This window comes from Chiloscyllium plagiosum, chromosome 39, assembly GCF_004010195.1.
Source record: "Chiloscyllium plagiosum isolate BGI_BamShark_2017 chromosome 39, ASM401019v2, whole genome shotgun sequence".
NCBI lineage: Eukaryota > Metazoa > Chordata > Chondrichthyes > Orectolobiformes > Hemiscylliidae > Chiloscyllium > Chiloscyllium plagiosum.
The window spans coordinates 4,562,112-4,580,419 of NC_057748.1; the positions used below are offsets into that span (position 1 = coordinate 4,562,112).

General features: G+C 43.5%; 2 protein-coding genes and 1 pseudogene across 2 annotated transcripts; all 3 read right to left on the bottom strand.

The window, feature by feature from the left end:
* The window catches only part of LOC122542159, a 136,725-nt pseudogene that overhangs the window by 26,654 nt on the left and 91,763 nt on the right, over positions 1–18,308 (bottom strand).
* On the bottom strand, positions 2,434–5,420 carry LOC122542157 (ferritin, heavy subunit-like). The gene is made up of 4 exons (XM_043679577.1): positions 5,273–5,420; positions 3,658–3,804; positions 2,958–3,083; positions 2,434–2,680 (listed from the first exon to the last, which is right to left on the bottom strand). Exons 1-4 carry the CDS (start codon positions 5,372–5,374, stop codon positions 2,534–2,536), a joined length of 522 nt encoding a protein of 173 aa, XP_043535512.1. The 5' UTR covers positions 5,375–5,420; the 3' UTR covers positions 2,434–2,533.
* Positions 9,450–12,103, bottom strand: LOC122542154 (ferritin heavy chain, oocyte isoform-like). Its single transcript, XM_043679572.1, has 4 exons — positions 11,949–12,103; positions 10,889–11,035; positions 10,143–10,268; positions 9,450–9,904 (listed from the first exon to the last, which is right to left on the bottom strand). The coding sequence occupies exons 1-4, from the start codon at positions 12,048–12,050 to the stop codon at positions 9,758–9,760; spliced, it is 522 nt and encodes a 173-aa protein (XP_043535507.1). The 5' UTR covers positions 12,051–12,103; the 3' UTR covers positions 9,450–9,757.

Sequence of the window (18,308 nt, forward strand, 5' to 3'; positions counted from 1 at the left end):
AACATTGATAAATCTCATGAAAAGCTGTTTCCCAGTGCCTCTCCTTGGGAAAAGTAATCAGATCTTGCTAATTTTTAATTCGCTCACACAATGAGGGTGCTGGTGGCTGGGTCAGCATTTATTGCCCAGGGCACAGTGACTAGCACTGCTGCCTCACAGCACCAGGATCCCAGGTTCGATTCCAGCCTTGGGTGACTGTCTGCGTGGGTTTCCTCCCACTTTACAAAAACGTGCAGGCCAGCTGAATTGGCTATGCTAACTTGTCCATAGTTGGGGGCATTAGTCAGAGGAGGGTGGGTTACTCTTCAGAGGGTTGGTGTGGATGTGTTGGGCCGAAGGGCCTGTTTCTATACTGTAGATCATCTAATCTTAACTACCCTTGTCAAGGTGGTGGTGATGATTTGCTTTCTTGAATTGCTGCTGTTGTCTATTTGGTGGAGGTAGACCCACAATCCTGTTTGGGAGGGAATCCAGGATTTTGACTCAGTAACAGGGGAAAGAATGGTGACATAGTGCTAAGTGTCAACGGTGAGTGGTATGAAGGGGAACTTGCAAGGGGTGGAGTTGCCATGAATTTCTGCCCTTGTCTTTCTAGATGGGAGTGGTCATGGGTTTGGAACATGTTGTCTGAGGAACTTTGGTGAATTCCTACAGCATTTGGTAGATGGTACACCTTGCAGTTGCTAAGTGGCAGTGAGTGGAAGGAATGAATGTTGGTGGCTATTGTGCCAATCAAATGGGCTGCTTTGAACTGAAGGGTGTCAAGATCCTGGAGTGGAGTGTTGTTGGCACACTCCCCAGTATCCTGACTTTGACACCCCCTGCCCAAACCAATTACCCTCCCACATTCAACATCTCTCCCCAGTGATCATGTCAATGACAGCACTAAGGTGTCAGCTTCGGCTTTTCACAAACTGACACTGATAATGTCCATCCTCCAAATTAAATGGTCAGCACAACTCAGGATACACGCTGGGAAATACCACTTCTGAACTAGTGAATATAACCAAATCCATAATCGCCTTGTCACTTGGAGCAGCAGTTCCAATATCACCATTCAGAGCCTGGTCAAGCCTGTAAAATGGACCATCTCAATTTGCTTACTGGGAAGATTGGAAAAGAACATTTGACCTCAGTGTATGCAAACTCAAAGCATGTGTACATTTTCAATCCCAAAATTATGGAAGAGGTGGTAAGCAAAGCTGACATTTGTGTTCGATATCAGCACAAGAATAATGTTTTAGACAGGAAAATATTGTCTTTTCTTCCCCTCCAAAGACAGGCACCTGCCCCATTAATCTCAGTTCAAGCTGAGAAAGATGAACAGTACAGCCTTAAGATGGCTGAGCAGTCATTGACCAAGTTACTTTGTGCCCTACTTATTGTGGACTGCGAGCATCCCAAGCAGGAGCAGCATTCATCACCCATTAGATTTCCCTTGAAATCCGACTCCACACTCACTGCAGCCTATTTATGAGAGAGCTGATTTCATGTAAATTCAGAGGGAAAAAACCACATTTGGAACAAATTACTGCAAATGCTACTTGGGTCCTATAGCTTTCTTTGCACCAGCTGCCTTCAGTATTTACTGCTCTAGCAATCCAGCACGGTCACCAAAAAAGAAAAAGGAATTGTTACAATTGTCCCACGTAGGACAAGGTAGGCTCTGTTGCATTTCCTCATGTAGAGGATAGTTAGTAGCCAAGTAGACTAGAGACACTGATGCCAAATCAAAAGCAGAATCTTATTCTCCAGCCTGGAACTTGGATAAGAGATAAACCATTTCCCAGCTTGCAAAAACCACCATATAGCAATCAAGTATCACTTATCCAAGAACAAAAAGGTAGTGTACCTTTGAGCAAGATATTCAACTTTTATGTTCTTATAGATGATCCACTAAAATCAGAATCTAAGCATTAGAACTAATTGCTGGAAAATACTAAAGTCTGACAATAATCAGTTACACAAGTAATTAATATTTCAGGTCCAGTGACTTAACTGACTTCACTCCACAGATGCTGTTAAACCCAAAGTTTTCCCAGCTGTGTTTCTTCCTGATTTCCAGCAGCCAATGTTTTTGAAAATTGAAGCAAAGACCTCTAACCATTGCTCAGGAGTACACCAGTTGTGTCAATCATTCAGACTTCAAACTATTGACTAGAGTCTGTTGCTGCAAACTTGTTCCAGTGAGCACAGGCAGATAGTGAGCACTGCTTACAAGCCAAAAAACCTTCAATTCCACAACTGCTTTCCAATTATGAGAGTTGCTCACTTATTCCAAAAGTCTCTCCACAGACCAGAATAAAAACACTGAGCAAATTACTGAGATAATCATTGAAACAAGGTTGAGAGAAAAAGGATTTAAATGATCAGATGTTCAATATCAAAAACCCAAGAACTAAATGAAACTAATAAACTACACAAAATACTCAGTTCCATGGTGAACACTATTTTAATTTTGTGCAGAGCACAACCAAAGTCATCCACTAGAATAAAGTCACCATGACCAACAAATGGAGTTCTTGAATCCCACTCAGCTCAGGGTGAGCCTGTCAAACAGGTACTCTCCCAGGTCATTCTCAGGGGCTCCCAGTCTCTTCAGGTTGGTGATGTGATCTCCCAGCTTCTTGATCATCTTCACTTGCTCATCCAAGTAGTGCCTCTCCAGGAAGTCACACAGCTGGAACAGGAGACAAAGATTAGCCTCAAGGAACAAACCATGCAGCTGAAAAAGGTGATGTCCCAATACAGATGTGGGAAATCTCCACCACATTGCACCTCTCCCTCACCACACTCTGGGATGTTTGTTGAAAGGCTTATGATTTCAGCCTGCAGGAGGCAGGTCTATGATAGTTGGAATTCTACCCCCCCCCCCCCCACCTCCCCCAAACCAAGGAGTAAGCAACGATCATTTCCTGCCAAGTGTTTAGAGAAAAAAAAACAAATTGAAAACTCACATGAGGGTCCGTGTGGCCAGAGGAGAGTTTGTGCAGATCCAGCAGACTCTGGTTCACATCCTTCTCCATCTGCAGAGCTCTCCGCATTGCCTCCAGACCATTGCCCCACTCATCCTGCTCTGGCTTCTGGAGGGAGGGAAGTCAGGAGAGAAAAACAGCTCATCTCAGACAGGTGGATCACTGGCTACATCTGATCAGTCCATTATTCCAAAGAGTTAGATTTTACTGACGCCTTTAGGTTTCACTGTTCCCAGAGCTTAAATTTTAGAAGCATACCACACCGTGAAAGCACATTTTAGGATATAATCCAAATGTAATTCCTTGCTTTAGTGTTCTATCCCTTTCAATCCTCTTGACCAGCCCAATAGAAACATCTTGGAGATGCTGCTACCTTCCACCCCTGTGGATTCTCTCATTCTTACCACTGAAGAGGGGCATTGGAATTGATAGCTGAGGTTATATATAGTTTATCAGTCATACATGAGAATGATTCTCTCTCCATCCAGTATTCTGGATCATGCCAATTGCCTGTTGCTGTTTCACAAGTGCAAAATTGTCTCCAATTCAGTGCATTGCTCACCAATACAATCTCCAATTCATATAGCATTTATTCAGTCTTGAGGCTCAACAGATTGACTGATACCAGTCAATTTGACTTCACACAAAAACACCAAAATCTCCAAAGTTTACAGAAGCCAACCTTGACATCCTGCAGGACGACTCTACCGCCACGTTTATTCTGGAATTCCATCAGTTTCTCAGCATGTTCCCGTTCCTCATGGGACTGCTCCTTGAAGAAGTCAGCAAAGTGACACAGGGCAACATCATCCCGGTCAAAGTAAGAGGACTGCAAGTGGAGATAAAGTGGGAAGAAAGCATTACTTTCATCCTTGGCACAATCAGAAAGTGACCCATCCACCATTTCAATTCCCTTCCAATTAATTGGAGTGACAAAAGCAGAATGTCATCTGTCGATTGGGATCCGAATCGCAGACATTATTTTGACCTCCCAGAAATGTTGATTTAAAAAAGCTAACTGCAACCCCTGGCCTGTATCTTAGGGAAGCAGTGTGCTAGTGTGGCAGAGTACCAAGAAGGTCCTTATTGGAGGCAACCATTAGACATCCCTGCACTGCAGGTTAGAAACATTCTTGCTCAGTGCTGGATACTAGAGAGATCATTGACCAAACACAGGACATGAACATGACTAACAGGCAGAAGTCTCAGTCAGCTACCTCATTACCAACCTCACCCACCTGAATAACCACACTGTCCTACTATCTACTCGGCACAGAATCTGGTCTGTGCTATTTTTTTAATCATTCACAAGTAAAAAAAAAGGGCCATTTAACCACCTTTCCTCACATTAAATACACTCACTTCATCTTCAACAAAAGACAACAGCTGCATTATTTGGGCAGCTTTTAAAAATCAATATATATTTGGTTTAGAGAAAGTTTTTTGAAAAAGAGATTTGTTATGGAGTCAGATGTACAAGATGTAAACAAGCACTCCAGTCCAACTCATTATGCCATCCAGATATCCCAACACAATCTAGTCCCACCTGCCCATATGCCTCCAAACCCTTCCTATTCATATACCCATCCAGATGACTGTTAAATGTTGCCATTATACTAGCCTCCACCACTTCCTCTGGCAGCTCATTCCATACACATACTACCTGGAGTGGAAAAGTTGCCCCTTTAGGTCTCATCTTTCCCCTGTCACCCTAAACCTATGCCCTCTAGTTCTGGACTTCCATACCAGTGAAATGGCTTTATCTATTTATCCTATGCATGCCCCACATGATTTTAATCAACCAGAGGTCACCCCTCAGCCTCCAACACTCCAGGGAAAACAGCCCCAGCCGATTCAGCCTCTCCCAACCCAGGCAACATCCTTGTAAGTCTTTTCTGAACCCTTTCAAAGTTTCACAACATCTTTCCAATAGGAGAGAGACTAGCATTGAACACAAAATTCCAAACAGTGGCCAAAATCAATTTACTGAACAGACTATAACTAAAGAGAATTAAGACAACACCAGCGTCTGCCGTCAGGAGGGTAATTGCCAGTGGTTACCCTGTGCATAGTTACAATAAACTAGGGACCCTCACTCAAAGGCCAGTTATAATTTAAGAGCATTCTAAAATAACCCTGAAACCATGTTGTAAAGTGCATTCAGGAAAAAAAAGCCAACAACAATCTCAATATATTGAGTTTGCTCAAGCATATGACCAAGGAAATTCCTCAATACTCCAGACAGTTATATCACAGTCATAACTTTAAAACAGAACCTTCAAAACCACAAGCCTCACCATGGAGAGGTAAACATAGGAAGAATAGAGCTCCAGGTTGATCTGCTTGTTAACAGCATCCTCACAGTCCTTGTGGTAGTTCTGACACACTTGGGAGGCCATCTTCACTATTCCTGCTCACTATCACCAAAACAACTCCAGACCCATACCTCACTCCTGCATGCATTTTATTTTATCCTCCAGGGAGAGGTATAACCAATGATGATTGACAATTCCTGACAGCCAATCAGGAATCACCCATGAACATAGGCCCCCAAAAAGAGAGAGGGAGTGGGTGTGTGAACCAGAGCTGATCAGAGGTGTAGATTAGAGTCAGGTCTGGATGATTATTCTGTGATTGGAACAGCAGGAGGTCACTCAGCAGCATCTCAATCAGGTCACGGTGAGTTTGTGTCCTTTTGAAAGAAATAGATTTGGATGAGGAAAGGTTTTCAAGTTTTCTTTTAAAATAAAGTTTGTTGTGACCAACTGCAACTGGGGCTCAATGAAGAAGGGGAGTCAGTTTCTCAGCCTGTTGTGTTGGAAATGGGAGAGAAAGGTGGGCAGTTTTCAATGGTGGGGAGTTCAAAGTCGAGGGGGGGGGATGACAGTGTAGTGACACGGGATAAGCTGTTTAGGACTGAGATGAGGAGAAATGTCTTCACCCAGAGAGTGGGGAGCCTGTGGAATTCTCTGCCACAGAAAACATTGAGACTAAAACATTGAATGTATTCAAGAAGGAGTTAGGTACCGCTCTTAGGGTGAAAGGGATCAAAATGTTGGATGGAGAATGGGAAGATGGTACTGAGTTAGATGATCAGCCATAATCATATAGAATGGTGGAAGGGTGTACAGCTGACTCCCATTCCTTTTTTCTCTAATTTTATGTTTCAATAACCTGGGTAGTAAGGGTCTTGTAACACTGGGGTAGTGTGCCTCTGTCTGGGCCAGGAGGTTTGAGTGCCTGACCCTACCTGCTCCAGAGATGTCTGATAACATCTCTGGACAGGTTCATGAGAAAACAACCGGGCTGAATGGCCTCCTCCTGTGCCATAACAATTCTGTGATTCTGTGGTTGATCTGCATCTGAACAGTGTTTCCCTGCCTATGTCTCCTGACTGACCTTTCTGTGGATTGTCACCTCGCTGTGATGGAGAGCCTCGAGTGTCCCGTTGATTCTGAGAGCAATACCTCAAGAGGTTTCCACCTCCTGGCAGGGCCACCCAGGATGGTAAGGTCAGAGGGGAGGATCCCAGTAAAGTGCAATGGAAATCAAATCCTCAACGGCCATCCATCCAGGCAGACGATATTTGTCTGCTAACCACGGGGGTGGGTAAAGGCTACAGCAGGAGGGAGATCACAAATCGACATTTCCTTGCCACTTGAGCTGGCTCTACCTTCTGTGAAGCACCGTGTCTGTGTTGTGAGCTGTATGTTTGTGTGCTTGTGTGTATGTGTGTGCATTCACTATCCTTCCTGTGAAGAAGCCATTCCGAACATTATCCTGGATAGTTTAGTTCTAATGTGAAGATTCTAATCCCATTCCACATCCTCAGTTCTAGTTGACCCATTGTGAAGAAACAGTTCCCCTCTATCTACTCTGTCAAATCCATTTATCACCATAAGCATTTCAATTACGCTCATCCCTTAACTTTGTACCCTGAGGAATGTGAGCAAACTGTTGATATCATTTAACCAGATCTTTATCTCTGAGTTCATTCAGAAAGTCTAGGTTGCACCATTAATGCCTGAACTGAGCACTCCAGATGTGGTTGAACCAGAATTTGACACTTTTACAAAGAACCTCCATCCATAGGGATTTGAACCTCTTTCACAGCAGGACTAATATTAAATTAGTTCCTTTATTTTGTGTTTTTATGTCAGTTCACTGCATTTCGATCCAATTGTCTGAATAATTTCATTTTGATCATTAGTTTTGATGACAAGCAGATGTCACCTTTTATAAAACACTGAATTGTCTTTCTTGGTCAGACGTGGATCACTTTCCACTTCCCCTCAGTGTCCTGTATCTGCCAGTCTTGCCCATTCCATTAAACTTTGCAACATTCTGCTCTCAAGGAAATGTGCCAACTGCTGTCGAGTCATCATTTTATTGATGGCCCTTCATTGATAGCACTTACCAATCTCATGAAACGTTATGGCTCCCAGTGCCTCTCCTTGGGGAAAATAATCAGATCTTGCTATTTTTAATTCACTCCCTGGCTGAGGGTGCTGTTGGCTAGGCCAGCGTTTATTGCCCATTCTTAATTATCCTTGTCAAGGTGGTGGTGATTTATTTTTTGAATTGCTGCTGTTGGCCATGGGGTAGAGGTGGACCCACAATCGTGTTAGGTAGGGAATCCAGGATTTTGACTCAGCACCAGAGGAAGAACAGCGATATATTTCCCAAGTCAAAAAAGGTGAGTGGCTCAGAGACAAACGTGCAAGGGTGGAGGTGCCATGTATCTTTGCCCTCTTCCTTCTAGATGGGAGTGGTCATGGGTTTGGAACATGTTGGCAAATTCCTACAGCATTTGGTCACTGGTACACCTTGCAGTTGTTAAGTGTCAGTGGGTGGAAGGAATGAATGTTGGTGGCTATTGTGCCAATGAAGTGGGGTGCTTTGAACTGGAGGGTGTCAAGATTCTGAAGTGTTGTTTGTACACTCCCCATTATAAAGACTGACAGCCCCTCTCCTAGGCCAATTCCCCATCAATGATCATGAAATTCCCTATCAATGATCATGAAATTCCCTGTCAATGAAATCACTAAGGTGCTGAAGTGTTGTTTGTACACTCCCCATTATAAAGACTGACAGCCCCTCTCCTAGGCCAATTCCCCATCAATGATCATGAAATTCCCTGTCAATGAAATCATTAAGGTTGCTGCTTTGGCTTTTCACAAACTGAAGCTGATAACATCCATCCTCCAAATTAAAACATTCAAGCACAAAATCAAAATGCACACAGGGAACCACCACCCCCTGAGAACTGATGAACATAACCAAATCCATAGATAGCCTTATCACTTGGAGCATCTGTTCTTATATCAATCATCACTCAGAGCCTGGTCAAGCCTGCAAAATGGACACACTCAGATTGGAAAAGAACATTTGACTTAAATTTGCACGCACTGCTAAAGCACATTACATTTCAATACTATTGGGATAGAAAATGCATAAAGCACCAAAGTTACATTTGTAGCAGACATTTACAGAATACCATCTTAAATGGGAAACACTGTCTCCCCAGCCCCCAAAGACAAGCACCTGTCCCATTTATCTCCATTGAATCTGAGAAAAATGAACAGCATAGCCATATGCTGATTGTGCAGTCATTTAGTGACCCCCTGATTCTATCATGGGCTGTGAATATGACACCTGATCAGTACTACTCACCTGTTAGATTTTCTGAGAAATATGTCAATGCCACCATGACCTACATGTGACTCCACACTCCATGCAGAGTGCAATCGAAGGAGAGCTGATTTCATCGAAGTTAAAAGGAAAGAAAATTGGGACAAAATCCTGCAAATGCTACTCTGGTCCTATAGCTGCCTTCAGTATTTGACACCCCTGGATTGCAAGAGCAGTAAAAAGGGAATTGCTATATAAGTCCCACATGGGTTAAGGTAGGCACTGTTGCATTTCCTCACAGGATAGTTATTAGCCAATTAGAATAGAGATACTGATGCCAATTAAAAGCAGAATCTTCATTCTCCAGCATGGAACATGGAGAAGAGAAACCATTTCCCAGCTTGAGAAACCACCATATAGCAATCAAGTATAGCTTATCCAAGAACACAGTGCAAGGTAGTGTACCTCCAAGCAAGATATTCAACCTTTATATTCTTGCAAAAGGAGTAATTTGAGATGATTGGCTAAATCAGAATCTAAACATCTAACCAAATTGATGGAAAATAGTATCTATTGCAAGAAAATTAATATTTCAGGTCTAGCAACTGTTCTCAACTGATTTCACACCACACCTACTGCCAAACCCACATTTTCCCAGCAGGTAGTCTTCCTGATTTGCAGCAGCCGTTTTTGGCTTCAGTTTTAAAAAAGTTGAAAGAATTGCTCAGAGTATAGCAGTTGTGTCAAACATCTAGACTGGGATTAGATTTCAAACTATTGACTAGAGGCTGTTGCTGTAAACCTGTTCCAGTGAGCACAGGCAGTTAGTGAGTGTTCCTTACAAGGAAAAAAGCTTAAGCTGTTGTGGAATTTCCAATTATGAGAATTGCTCATTTAGTCCAAAAAATCCCTCTACGCAGCCGAATAAAACAGAACAGATTATTGGGACAAGCATTGAAACAAGGTTGAGTGAAAAGGATTTAATGATCAGATGTAAAACATCAAAATCTCAAGAACACAATGAAACTAAGTAGTTACACAAAATACCCAGTTCCATGGTGAACACTATTTTAATTTTGTGCAGAGCACAACCAAAGTCATCCACAAGAATGAAGTCACCATCTCCAACAAATGGAGTTCTTGAATCCCACTCAGCTCAGGGTGAGCCTGTCAAACAGGTACTCTCCCAGGCCATTCTCAGGGGCTCCCAGTCTCTTCAGGTTGGTGATGTGATCTCCCAGCTTCTTGATCATCTTCACTTGCTCATCCAAGTAGTGCCTCTCCAGGAAGTCACACAGCTGGAAGAGGAGACAAAGATTAGCCTCAAGGAACAAACCATGCACCTGAGTGAGACATCCCATTACAGATGTGACGATCACCACCACATTGTTCCCCTCCCTCACCACAATCAGGGATGCCTTCTGAAATGTTTCTGGATTTCAGCTGGCAGGAGGCAGGTAGATTAGAATTGGAATTGCCCCCCAGGGAGTAAACAGATTTCCTTACAAACTTTTGGAGAGAAAAAAAGAAACTCACATGAGGGTCCATGTGGTCAGAGGAGAGTTTGTGCAGATCCAGCAGACTCTGGTTCACATCCTTCTCCATCTGCAGAGCTCTCTGCATTGCCTCCAGACCATTGCCCCACTCATCCTGCTCTGGCTTCTGGAGGAAGGGAAGTCAGGAGAGAAAAACCAGCTCATCTCAGACAGGTGGCTCACAGGCTACATCTGATCAGTTCATTATTCCAACAAACATTGCAAGAGTTGGATTTCTGGCCAATTGTTTTACTGACTCCTTTAGTTTTCACTGTTCCTTGAGCTGAAGGAATTTTAGAAGATCCTACTGTAAAACTGTTTTAAGATACTACAATCCAAATGTATCTAAAAATATGCACCAATGGTGGTCATTCCTTGCTGTACTGTTCTATCCATTTCAATCCTTTTGCCCAGCCCATTAGAAACATCTTGGAGATGCAGAAAGGAGATGCTGCTACCTTCCACCACTATGGATTCTCTCATTCTTACCTCATTACTAGGGGTGTTGGAATTGACATCTGAGGTTATATAGTTGATCATTCTTCCATGGGAATGTTGCTCTCCATCCAGTATTCTGGATCATCCCAATTGCCTATTGCTGTTTCACAAGTGTTAACTAGTTTTTTTTAAATTCAATGCATTATTTTGGTGAGCAATTTATTCAAATCTGGAGACAATAAACAGGTTGCGTGATACAGTCAATTTGCATTCACACAAAATAAACCTTCAAAGTTTACAGAAGCCAACCTTGACATCCTGCAGGATGACTCGGCCTCCACGTTTATTCTGGAATGCCATCAGTTTCTCAGCGTGTTCCCGTTCCTCATGGAACTGCTCCTTGAAGAACTCAGCAAAGTGACACAGGGCAACATCATCCCGGTCAAAGTAAGAGGACTGCAAGTGGAGATAAAGTGGGAAGCAAATCTCAATCTCATTAATGGTTCAATCAGAAAGTGACCCATCCCACCATTTCAATTCACTTCCAATTAATTGAAGTTAGTGACAAAAGCAGAAAGTCATCTGACTTTTGGCCGAAATAACAGACATATTGATCTCCCAGAACTGAAGATCAAAAAACCAACTGCAACCCCTGGCCTGTATCTTAAGGAGGCAGTGTGCTCGTGTGGCACAGTACTGTGAAGGTCCCAGTTGAGGACAGCCATTGGACATCCCTGCACTGCAGTTGAGAAACATTCATGCTCAATGCTGGAAGCTGGTGAGGTCATTCACCAACTGAAACTCAGGACATGAACATATTGATTAAAATGTGAAGTCTCAGTCAGCTATCTCATTACCAAGCTCACCCATCTGAATAAGTATCCACTCTGCACAGAATTTTGACTGTGCTATTTTGTAAATTATTCACATTTCAATGTGAGAAAGTGTGCCATTTAACCACTTCCCTCATTCAAAGTTAGTTATGAAACTTACTTCAACAGAAATAGCTTCATAGGCCAACTTTTAAAATTAATACATTTGGTTTAAAGAACATTTTCCAAAAAAGATGAGTCATAACTAGCTAAAGAGATTTAAAACACCCTCCTGACTGCAGAGGCAGGTGATAGTTGCCAGTGGTTACACTGTGCAGAGTTACAATAAACTGGGGACCCTCACCCAAAGGAGGGTTATAATTTAAGGGCATCCTAAACAGGGTTTCAGGGTCAAGTGTGTCCAGGGAACGGGACAAGGACAACAGTCTCAACATACAATTTGCTCAGACATATGACCAAGGAAATTCCTAGATACTCCATATAGTTACATCACAGTCTTAACTTTAAAACAGAACCTTCAAGCCCACAAGCCTCACCATGGAGAGGTAAACATAGGAGGAATAGAGCTCCAGGTTGATCTGCTTGTTAACAGCATCCTCACAGTCCTTGTGGTAGTTCTGACACACTTGGGAGGCCATCTTCACTATTCCTGCTCACTATCACCCAGACAACTCCAGACCTGAGCCTCACTCCCCTCAGCTCTTGAGTTTATCCCCCAGGGAACATCCAGGGAGAGGTATCACCAATAATGATTGACAATTCCTGACAGCCAATCAGGAATCCCCCATGAACATAGGCCCCAATGAGAGAGTGGGGATGTGTTAACCAGAGTTGACCAGAGGTGTAGATTAGAATCAGGTCTAGATGATTAATCTGTGATTGGAACAGCAGGAGGTCACTCAGCAGCATCTCAATCAGGTCACTGTGAGTTTGTGTCCTTTTGAAAGAAATAGGTTTGGATGAGGAAAGGTTTTCAAGTTTTCTTTTAAAATAAAGTTTGTTGTGACCAACTGAAAGAGGGGCTCAATGAAGAAGGGGAGTCAGTTTTTCAGCCTTTTGTGTTGGAAATGGGAGATAGGCGCTAGGAGAAGGCAATTGTAACAGGAGCAGATGGGGCAGAGACTGGAACGCTGTTCTCAATGGCGGGGAGTCCAGAATCAGGGGGGTCACAGTCGCGTGACACGGGGTAAACTGTTTAGGGCTGAGATGAGGAGAAATGTCTTCAGTCAGAGAGTGGGGAGGCTGTGGGATTCTTTGCCACAGAAACCATTGAGACGAAAACATTGAATGTTTTTAAGAAGGAGTTAGGTACAGCTCTTAGGGCTAAAGGGATCAAAGTTTATGGGGATGGAGTGGGAGATGGTACTGAGTTAGATGATCAGCTTCAATCACATGGAATGTTGGAGCAGGCCTGAAGGGCTGAATGGCCGACTCCCATTCCTTTTTTTCTCTCATTCTATGTTTCAATAACCTGTTTGGTAAGAGTCTTGTGGCACAGGGGGAGTGTCCCTTTGTTTGGGCCAGGAGGTCTCTGTACAAGACCATACCTGCTCCAGAGGTGTCTGATAACATCTCTGGACAGGTTCATTAGGAAACATCCAGAGCTGTTGCAGGCCCAATGGACTGAATGGCCTCCTCCTGTGCCATAACAATTCTGTGATTCTGTGGATGATCTGCATCTGAACAGCGTTTCCCTGCCTCAGTCTCCTGACTGACCTTTCTGTGGATTGTCACCTCGCTGTGATGGAGAGCCTCGAGTGTCCCATTGATTCTGAGAGCGATGCCTCAAGAGGTTTCCACCTCCTGGCAGTGCCACCCAGGACGGTAAGGTCGGAGGGGAGGATCCCGATAAAAAGCGATGCAAAACAAGTCCTCAACGGCCATCCATCCAGGCAGAAGGTATTTGTGTGCTATCTGCAGGGGTGGGTAAAGGCTACAGCAGGAGGAAGATCCCCAGTCAGCATTTGCTTGCCACTTGAGCTGTACCTACCTTCTGTCAAGGACCGTGTCTGTGCTGTGAGCTGTATTTTTGTGTTTGTGCCTGTGTGCGCGCGCATCCACTATCCTTCCTGTGAAGCATCCATTCCTAACGTTATCCCAGACAGTTCAGTTCTAATTTGAAGACGATGATCCCATTCCACATCCTCAGTTCTATTTGACCAATTGTGAAGAAACAGTTCCCCTGTATCTTCTCTGTCAAATCCATTCATCCTCATTAAAATTTCAGTTGCACTCCTTCATTAACCTTGTACCCTGAGGATTGTGGGCAAACTGTTGATGTCATTTAACCAGCTCTTTATCTCTGAGTTCATTCAGAAATTCAGGGTTGCACCATCTCTGCCTGAACTGAGCACTCCAGATGTGGTTGAACCAGAATTTGACACTTTTACAAAGAACCTCCATCCAGAAGGATTCAAAATAACAAAGAGAGGAAGGAAAATTTGCAGCCCAGGAACAGGCACTCCAAGCCTGAGCCGATCCAAATCTACTGTCTAAACCTATCACCTGGTTCCTAAGCATCTGTATTCCTCTGATCCCCACCTAATTGTGCATCTGTCCAGACACATCTTAAATGAGTCTACTGTGCCTGCCTCTACCGCCTCTGCTGGCAACGCGTTCCAGACACCCACCACCCTCTGTAAACAGTACTTGCCGCATTTATCCCCCTTAAACCTTTCACCTCTTACCTTGAAAGCGTGACCTCTCGTTATTGAATCCTTCACCCTTGGAAAAAACTTATCTCTATCTACCCTGATATTACCCTTCATCATTTTAAAAATGATGAGGGGCATGGATAGGATAAATAGACAAAGTCTTTTCCCTGGGGTCAGGGAGTGCAGAACTAGAGGGCATAGGTTTAGGGTGAGAGGGGAAAGATATAAAAGCAATCTAAGGGGCAACATTTTCACACAGAGGGTGGTACGTGTATAGAATGAGCTGCCAGAGGATGTGGTGGAGGCTGTTACAATTGCAACATTTAAGAGGTATTTGGATGGGTATATGAATAGGAAGGGTTTGGAGGGATATGGGCCAGGTGCTGGCAGGTGGAACTAGATTGGGTTGGGATATCTGGTTGGCATAGACGGCCAAAGAGTCCACATCCTTTCGGTAATGTTGCGACCAGAACTGTACACAGTATTCTAAATGTGGCTGAACCAATGTGGTGTACAATTTTAACATGACATGCCAGCTCTTATAAAAGAACAAAGAACCTCTTTGAGATCAGGGACTAAAATTAAATTAGTTCCTTTGCTTTGTGTTTTTACATCTGTTCACTCCATTTCTGTCCACTTGTCTGAATAATTTCATTTTGATCATTCGTTTTGATGACACAGCAGAAGATGTCACCATTTACAAAACACTGTGCATTGTCTTTCTTGGTCAGAAGTGGATAACCTTACACTTCCCCTTAGTGTCCTGTATCTGCCAGATTTACCCATTCCATTAAACTTTACCATGAGAGCAGAATGTTGCAATGTGTCACCTGATGTAGAGTCATCATTTTATTGATGGCCCTTCATTCCTTCATCTAGAAGATTGATAAATCTCATGAAAAGCTGTTTCCCAGTGCCTCTGCTTGGGAAAAGTAATCAGATCTTGCTAATTTTTAATTCGCTCACAAAATGAAGGTGGTGGTAGCTGGGCCAGCATTTATTGCCCAGGGCACAGTGACTAGCACTGCTGCCTCACAGCGCCAGGATCCCAGGTTCGATTCCAGCCTTGGGTGACTGTCTGCGTGGGTTTCCTCGCACATTACAAACACGTGAAGGCCAAGTGAATTGGCTATGCTAACTTGTCCATAGTTGTTAGGTGCATTAGTCAGAGGAGGGTGGGTTACTCTTCAGAGGGTCAGTGTGGACGTGTTGGGCCGAAGGGCCTGTTTCTATACTGTAGATCATCTAATCTTAACTACCCTTGGCAAGGTGGTGGTGGTGATGATTTGCTTTCTTGAATTACTGCTGTTGTCTATTTGGTGGAGGTAGACCCACAATCCTGTTTGGGAGGGAATCCAGGATTTTGACTCAGCAACAGGGGAAAGAATGGTGACATAGTGCTAAGTGTCAACGGTGAGTGGGTCGAAGGGGAACTTGCAAGGGGTGGAGTTGCCATGTATTTCTGCCCTTGTCCTTCTAGATGTGAGTGGTCATGGGTTTGGAACATGTTGTCTGAGGAGCTTTGGTGAATTCCTACAGCATTTGGTAGATGGTACACCTTGCAGTTGCTAAGTGTCAGTGGGTGGAAGGAATGAATGGTGGTGGCTATTGTGCCAATCAAATGGGCTGCTTTGAACTGGAGGGTGTCAAGATCCTGGTGTTATTGGCACACTCCCCAATATCCTGACTTTGACACCCCTTCCCCACCCACATTCAACATCTCTCTCCAGTGATCATATCAATGACATCATTAAGGTGGCAGCTTTGGCTTTTCACAAACTGACGCTGATAATGTCCATCCTCCAGCACAATAAGGGTCAGCACAACTCAGGATGCACGCTGGGAAATACCACTTCTGAACTAGTGAATATAACCAAATCCACAATCGCCTTGTCACTTGGAGCAGCAGTTCCAATATCACCATTCAGAGCCTGGTCAAGCCTGCAAAGTGGACCATCTCCATTTGCTTACTGGGAAGATTGGAAAAGAACATTTGACCTCTGTGTGCAAACTCAAAGCATGTGTGCATTTTCAATCCCTAAATTATGGAAGAGGTGGTAAGCATCAAAGCTGACATTTGTGTTCGATATCAGCACAAGAATAATATTTTAAGATGGGAAATATTGTCTTTTCTTCCCCTCCAAAGACAGACACCTGCCCCATTAATCTCAGTTCAAGCTGAGAAAGATGAACAGCACAGCCTTAAGATGGCTGAGCAGTTATTGACCAAGTTACTTTGTGCCCCACTTATTGTATTGTGGACTGTGTGCATCCAAAGCAGGAGCAGCATTCATCACCCATTAGATTTCCCTTGAAATCCAACGCCACACTCACTGCAGCCTATTTAAGAACTCGTTTCATGTAAATTAAAAGGAGAACAAATTACTGCAAATGCTACTTGGGTCCTATAGCATTCTTTGCACCAGCTGCTCTCAGTATTTACTGCTCTAGCAATTCAGTACTGTCAGCAAAAAAAAAGGAAGTGTTACAATTGTCCCACATGGTGAGCACTGCTTACAAGCCAAAGAACCTTAATTCCACAACTGCTTTCCAATTATGAGAGTTGCTCACTTATTCCAAAAGTCTCTCCACAGACCAGAATAAAAACACTGAGCAAATTACTGGGATAATCATCGAAACAAGGTTGAGAGAAAAAGGATTTAAATGATCAGATGTTCAATATCAAAAACCCAAGAACTACTAGTGGATTGACCTTTCTGTGGATTGTCACCTCGCTGTGATGGAGAGCCTCGAGTGTCCCATTGATTCTGAGAGCGATACCTCAAGAGGTTTCCACCTCCTGGCAGGGCCACCCAGGATGGTAAGGTCAGAGGGGAGGATCCCGGTAAAGTGCAATAGAAATCAAATCCTCAAAGGCCATCCATCCAGGCAGAAGATATTTCTTTGCTAACCACAGGCGTGGGTAAAGGCTACAGCAGGAGGGAGATCACAAATCGACATTTCCTTGTCACTTGAGCTGGCTCTACCTTCTGTGAAGCACCGTGTCTGTGTTGTGAGTTGTATGTTTGTGTATATGTGTGTGCATTCACTATCCTTCCTGTGAAGAAGCCATTCCGAACATTATCCCAGACAGTTTAGTTCTAATGTGAAGATTCTAATCCCATTCCACATCCTCAGTTCTATTTGTCCCATTGTGAGGAAACAGTTCCCCTCTATCTACTCTGTCAAATCCATTTATCACCATAAACAGTTCAATTACGCTCATCCCTTAACTTTTTACCCTGAGGAATGTGAGCAAACTGTTGATGTCATTTAACCAGCTCTTTATCTCTGAGTTCATTCAGAAAGTCTAGGCTGCACCATTAATGCCTGAACTGAGCACTCCAGATGTGGTTGAACCAGAATTTGACACTTTTACAAAGAACCTCCATCCAGAGGGATTTGAACCTCTTTCAGATCAGGACTAATATTAAATTAGTTCCTTTATTTTGTGTTTTTATGTCAGTTCACTACATTTTGATCCAATTGTCTGAATAATTTCATTTTGATCATTAGTTTTGATGACAAGCAGATGTCACCTTTTATAAAACACTGAATTGTCTTTCTTGGTCAGAAATGGATCACTTTACACTTCCCCTCAGTGTCCTGTATCTGCCAGTCTTGCCCATTCCATTAAACTTTGCAACATTCTGCTCTCAAGGAAATGTGCCACCTGATGTAGAGTCATCATTTTATTGATGGCCCTTCATTGATAGCACTTACAAATCTCATGAAACGTTATGGCTCCCAGTGCCTCTCCTTGGGGAAAATAATCAGATCTTGCTATTTTTAATTCACTCCCTGGCTGAGGGTGCTGTTGGCTAGGCCAGCGTTTATTGCCCATCCTTAATTATCCTTGTCAAGGTGGTGGTGGTGATTTATCTTATTGAATTGCTGCTGTTGGCCATGGGGTAGAGGTAGACCCACAATCGTGTTAGGTAGGGAATCCAGGATTTTGACTCAGCACCAGAGGACGAACAGCGATATATTTCCCAAGTCAAAAACGTGAGTGGCTCAGAGACAAACGTGCAAGGGTGGAGGTGCCATGTATCTTTGCCCTCTTCCTTCTAGATGGGAGTGGTCATGGGTTTGGAACATGTTGGCAAATTCCTACAGCATTTGGTCACTGGTACACCTTGCAGTTGTTAAGTGTCAGTGGGTGGAAGGAATGAATGTTGGTGGCTATTGTGCCAATGAAGTGGGGTGCTTTGAACTGGACGGTGTCAAGATCCTGAAGTGTTG

Bases quoted from the DNA above. Each gene is read 5' to 3' on its own strand.
- LOC122542157 (XM_043679577.1), bottom strand. From the start codon at position 5,374: ATGGCCTCCCAAGTGTGTCAGAACTACCACAAGGACTGTGAGGATGCT. The intron at 3,084-3,657 runs GTTGGCTTCTGT...CCCTCCCTCCAG, and splicing joins TCGTCCTGCAGGATGTCAAG to AAGCCAGAGCAGGATGAGTG. The intron at 2,681-2,957 runs GTGAGTTTTCAA...CTCCTGTTCCAG, and splicing joins CTGGCCACACGGACCCTCAT to CTGTGTGACTTCCTGGAGAG.
- LOC122542154 (XM_043679572.1), bottom strand. From the start codon at position 12,050: ATGGCCTCCCAAGTGTGTCAGAACTACCACAAGGACTGTGAGGATGCT. The intron at 10,269-10,888 runs GTTGGCTTCTGT...CCCTTCCTCCAG, and splicing joins TCATCCTGCAGGATGTCAAG to AAGCCAGAGCAGGATGAGTG. The intron at 9,905-10,142 runs GTGAGTTTCTTT...CTCCTCTTCCAG, and splicing joins CTGACCACATGGACCCTCAT to CTGTGTGACTTCCTGGAGAG.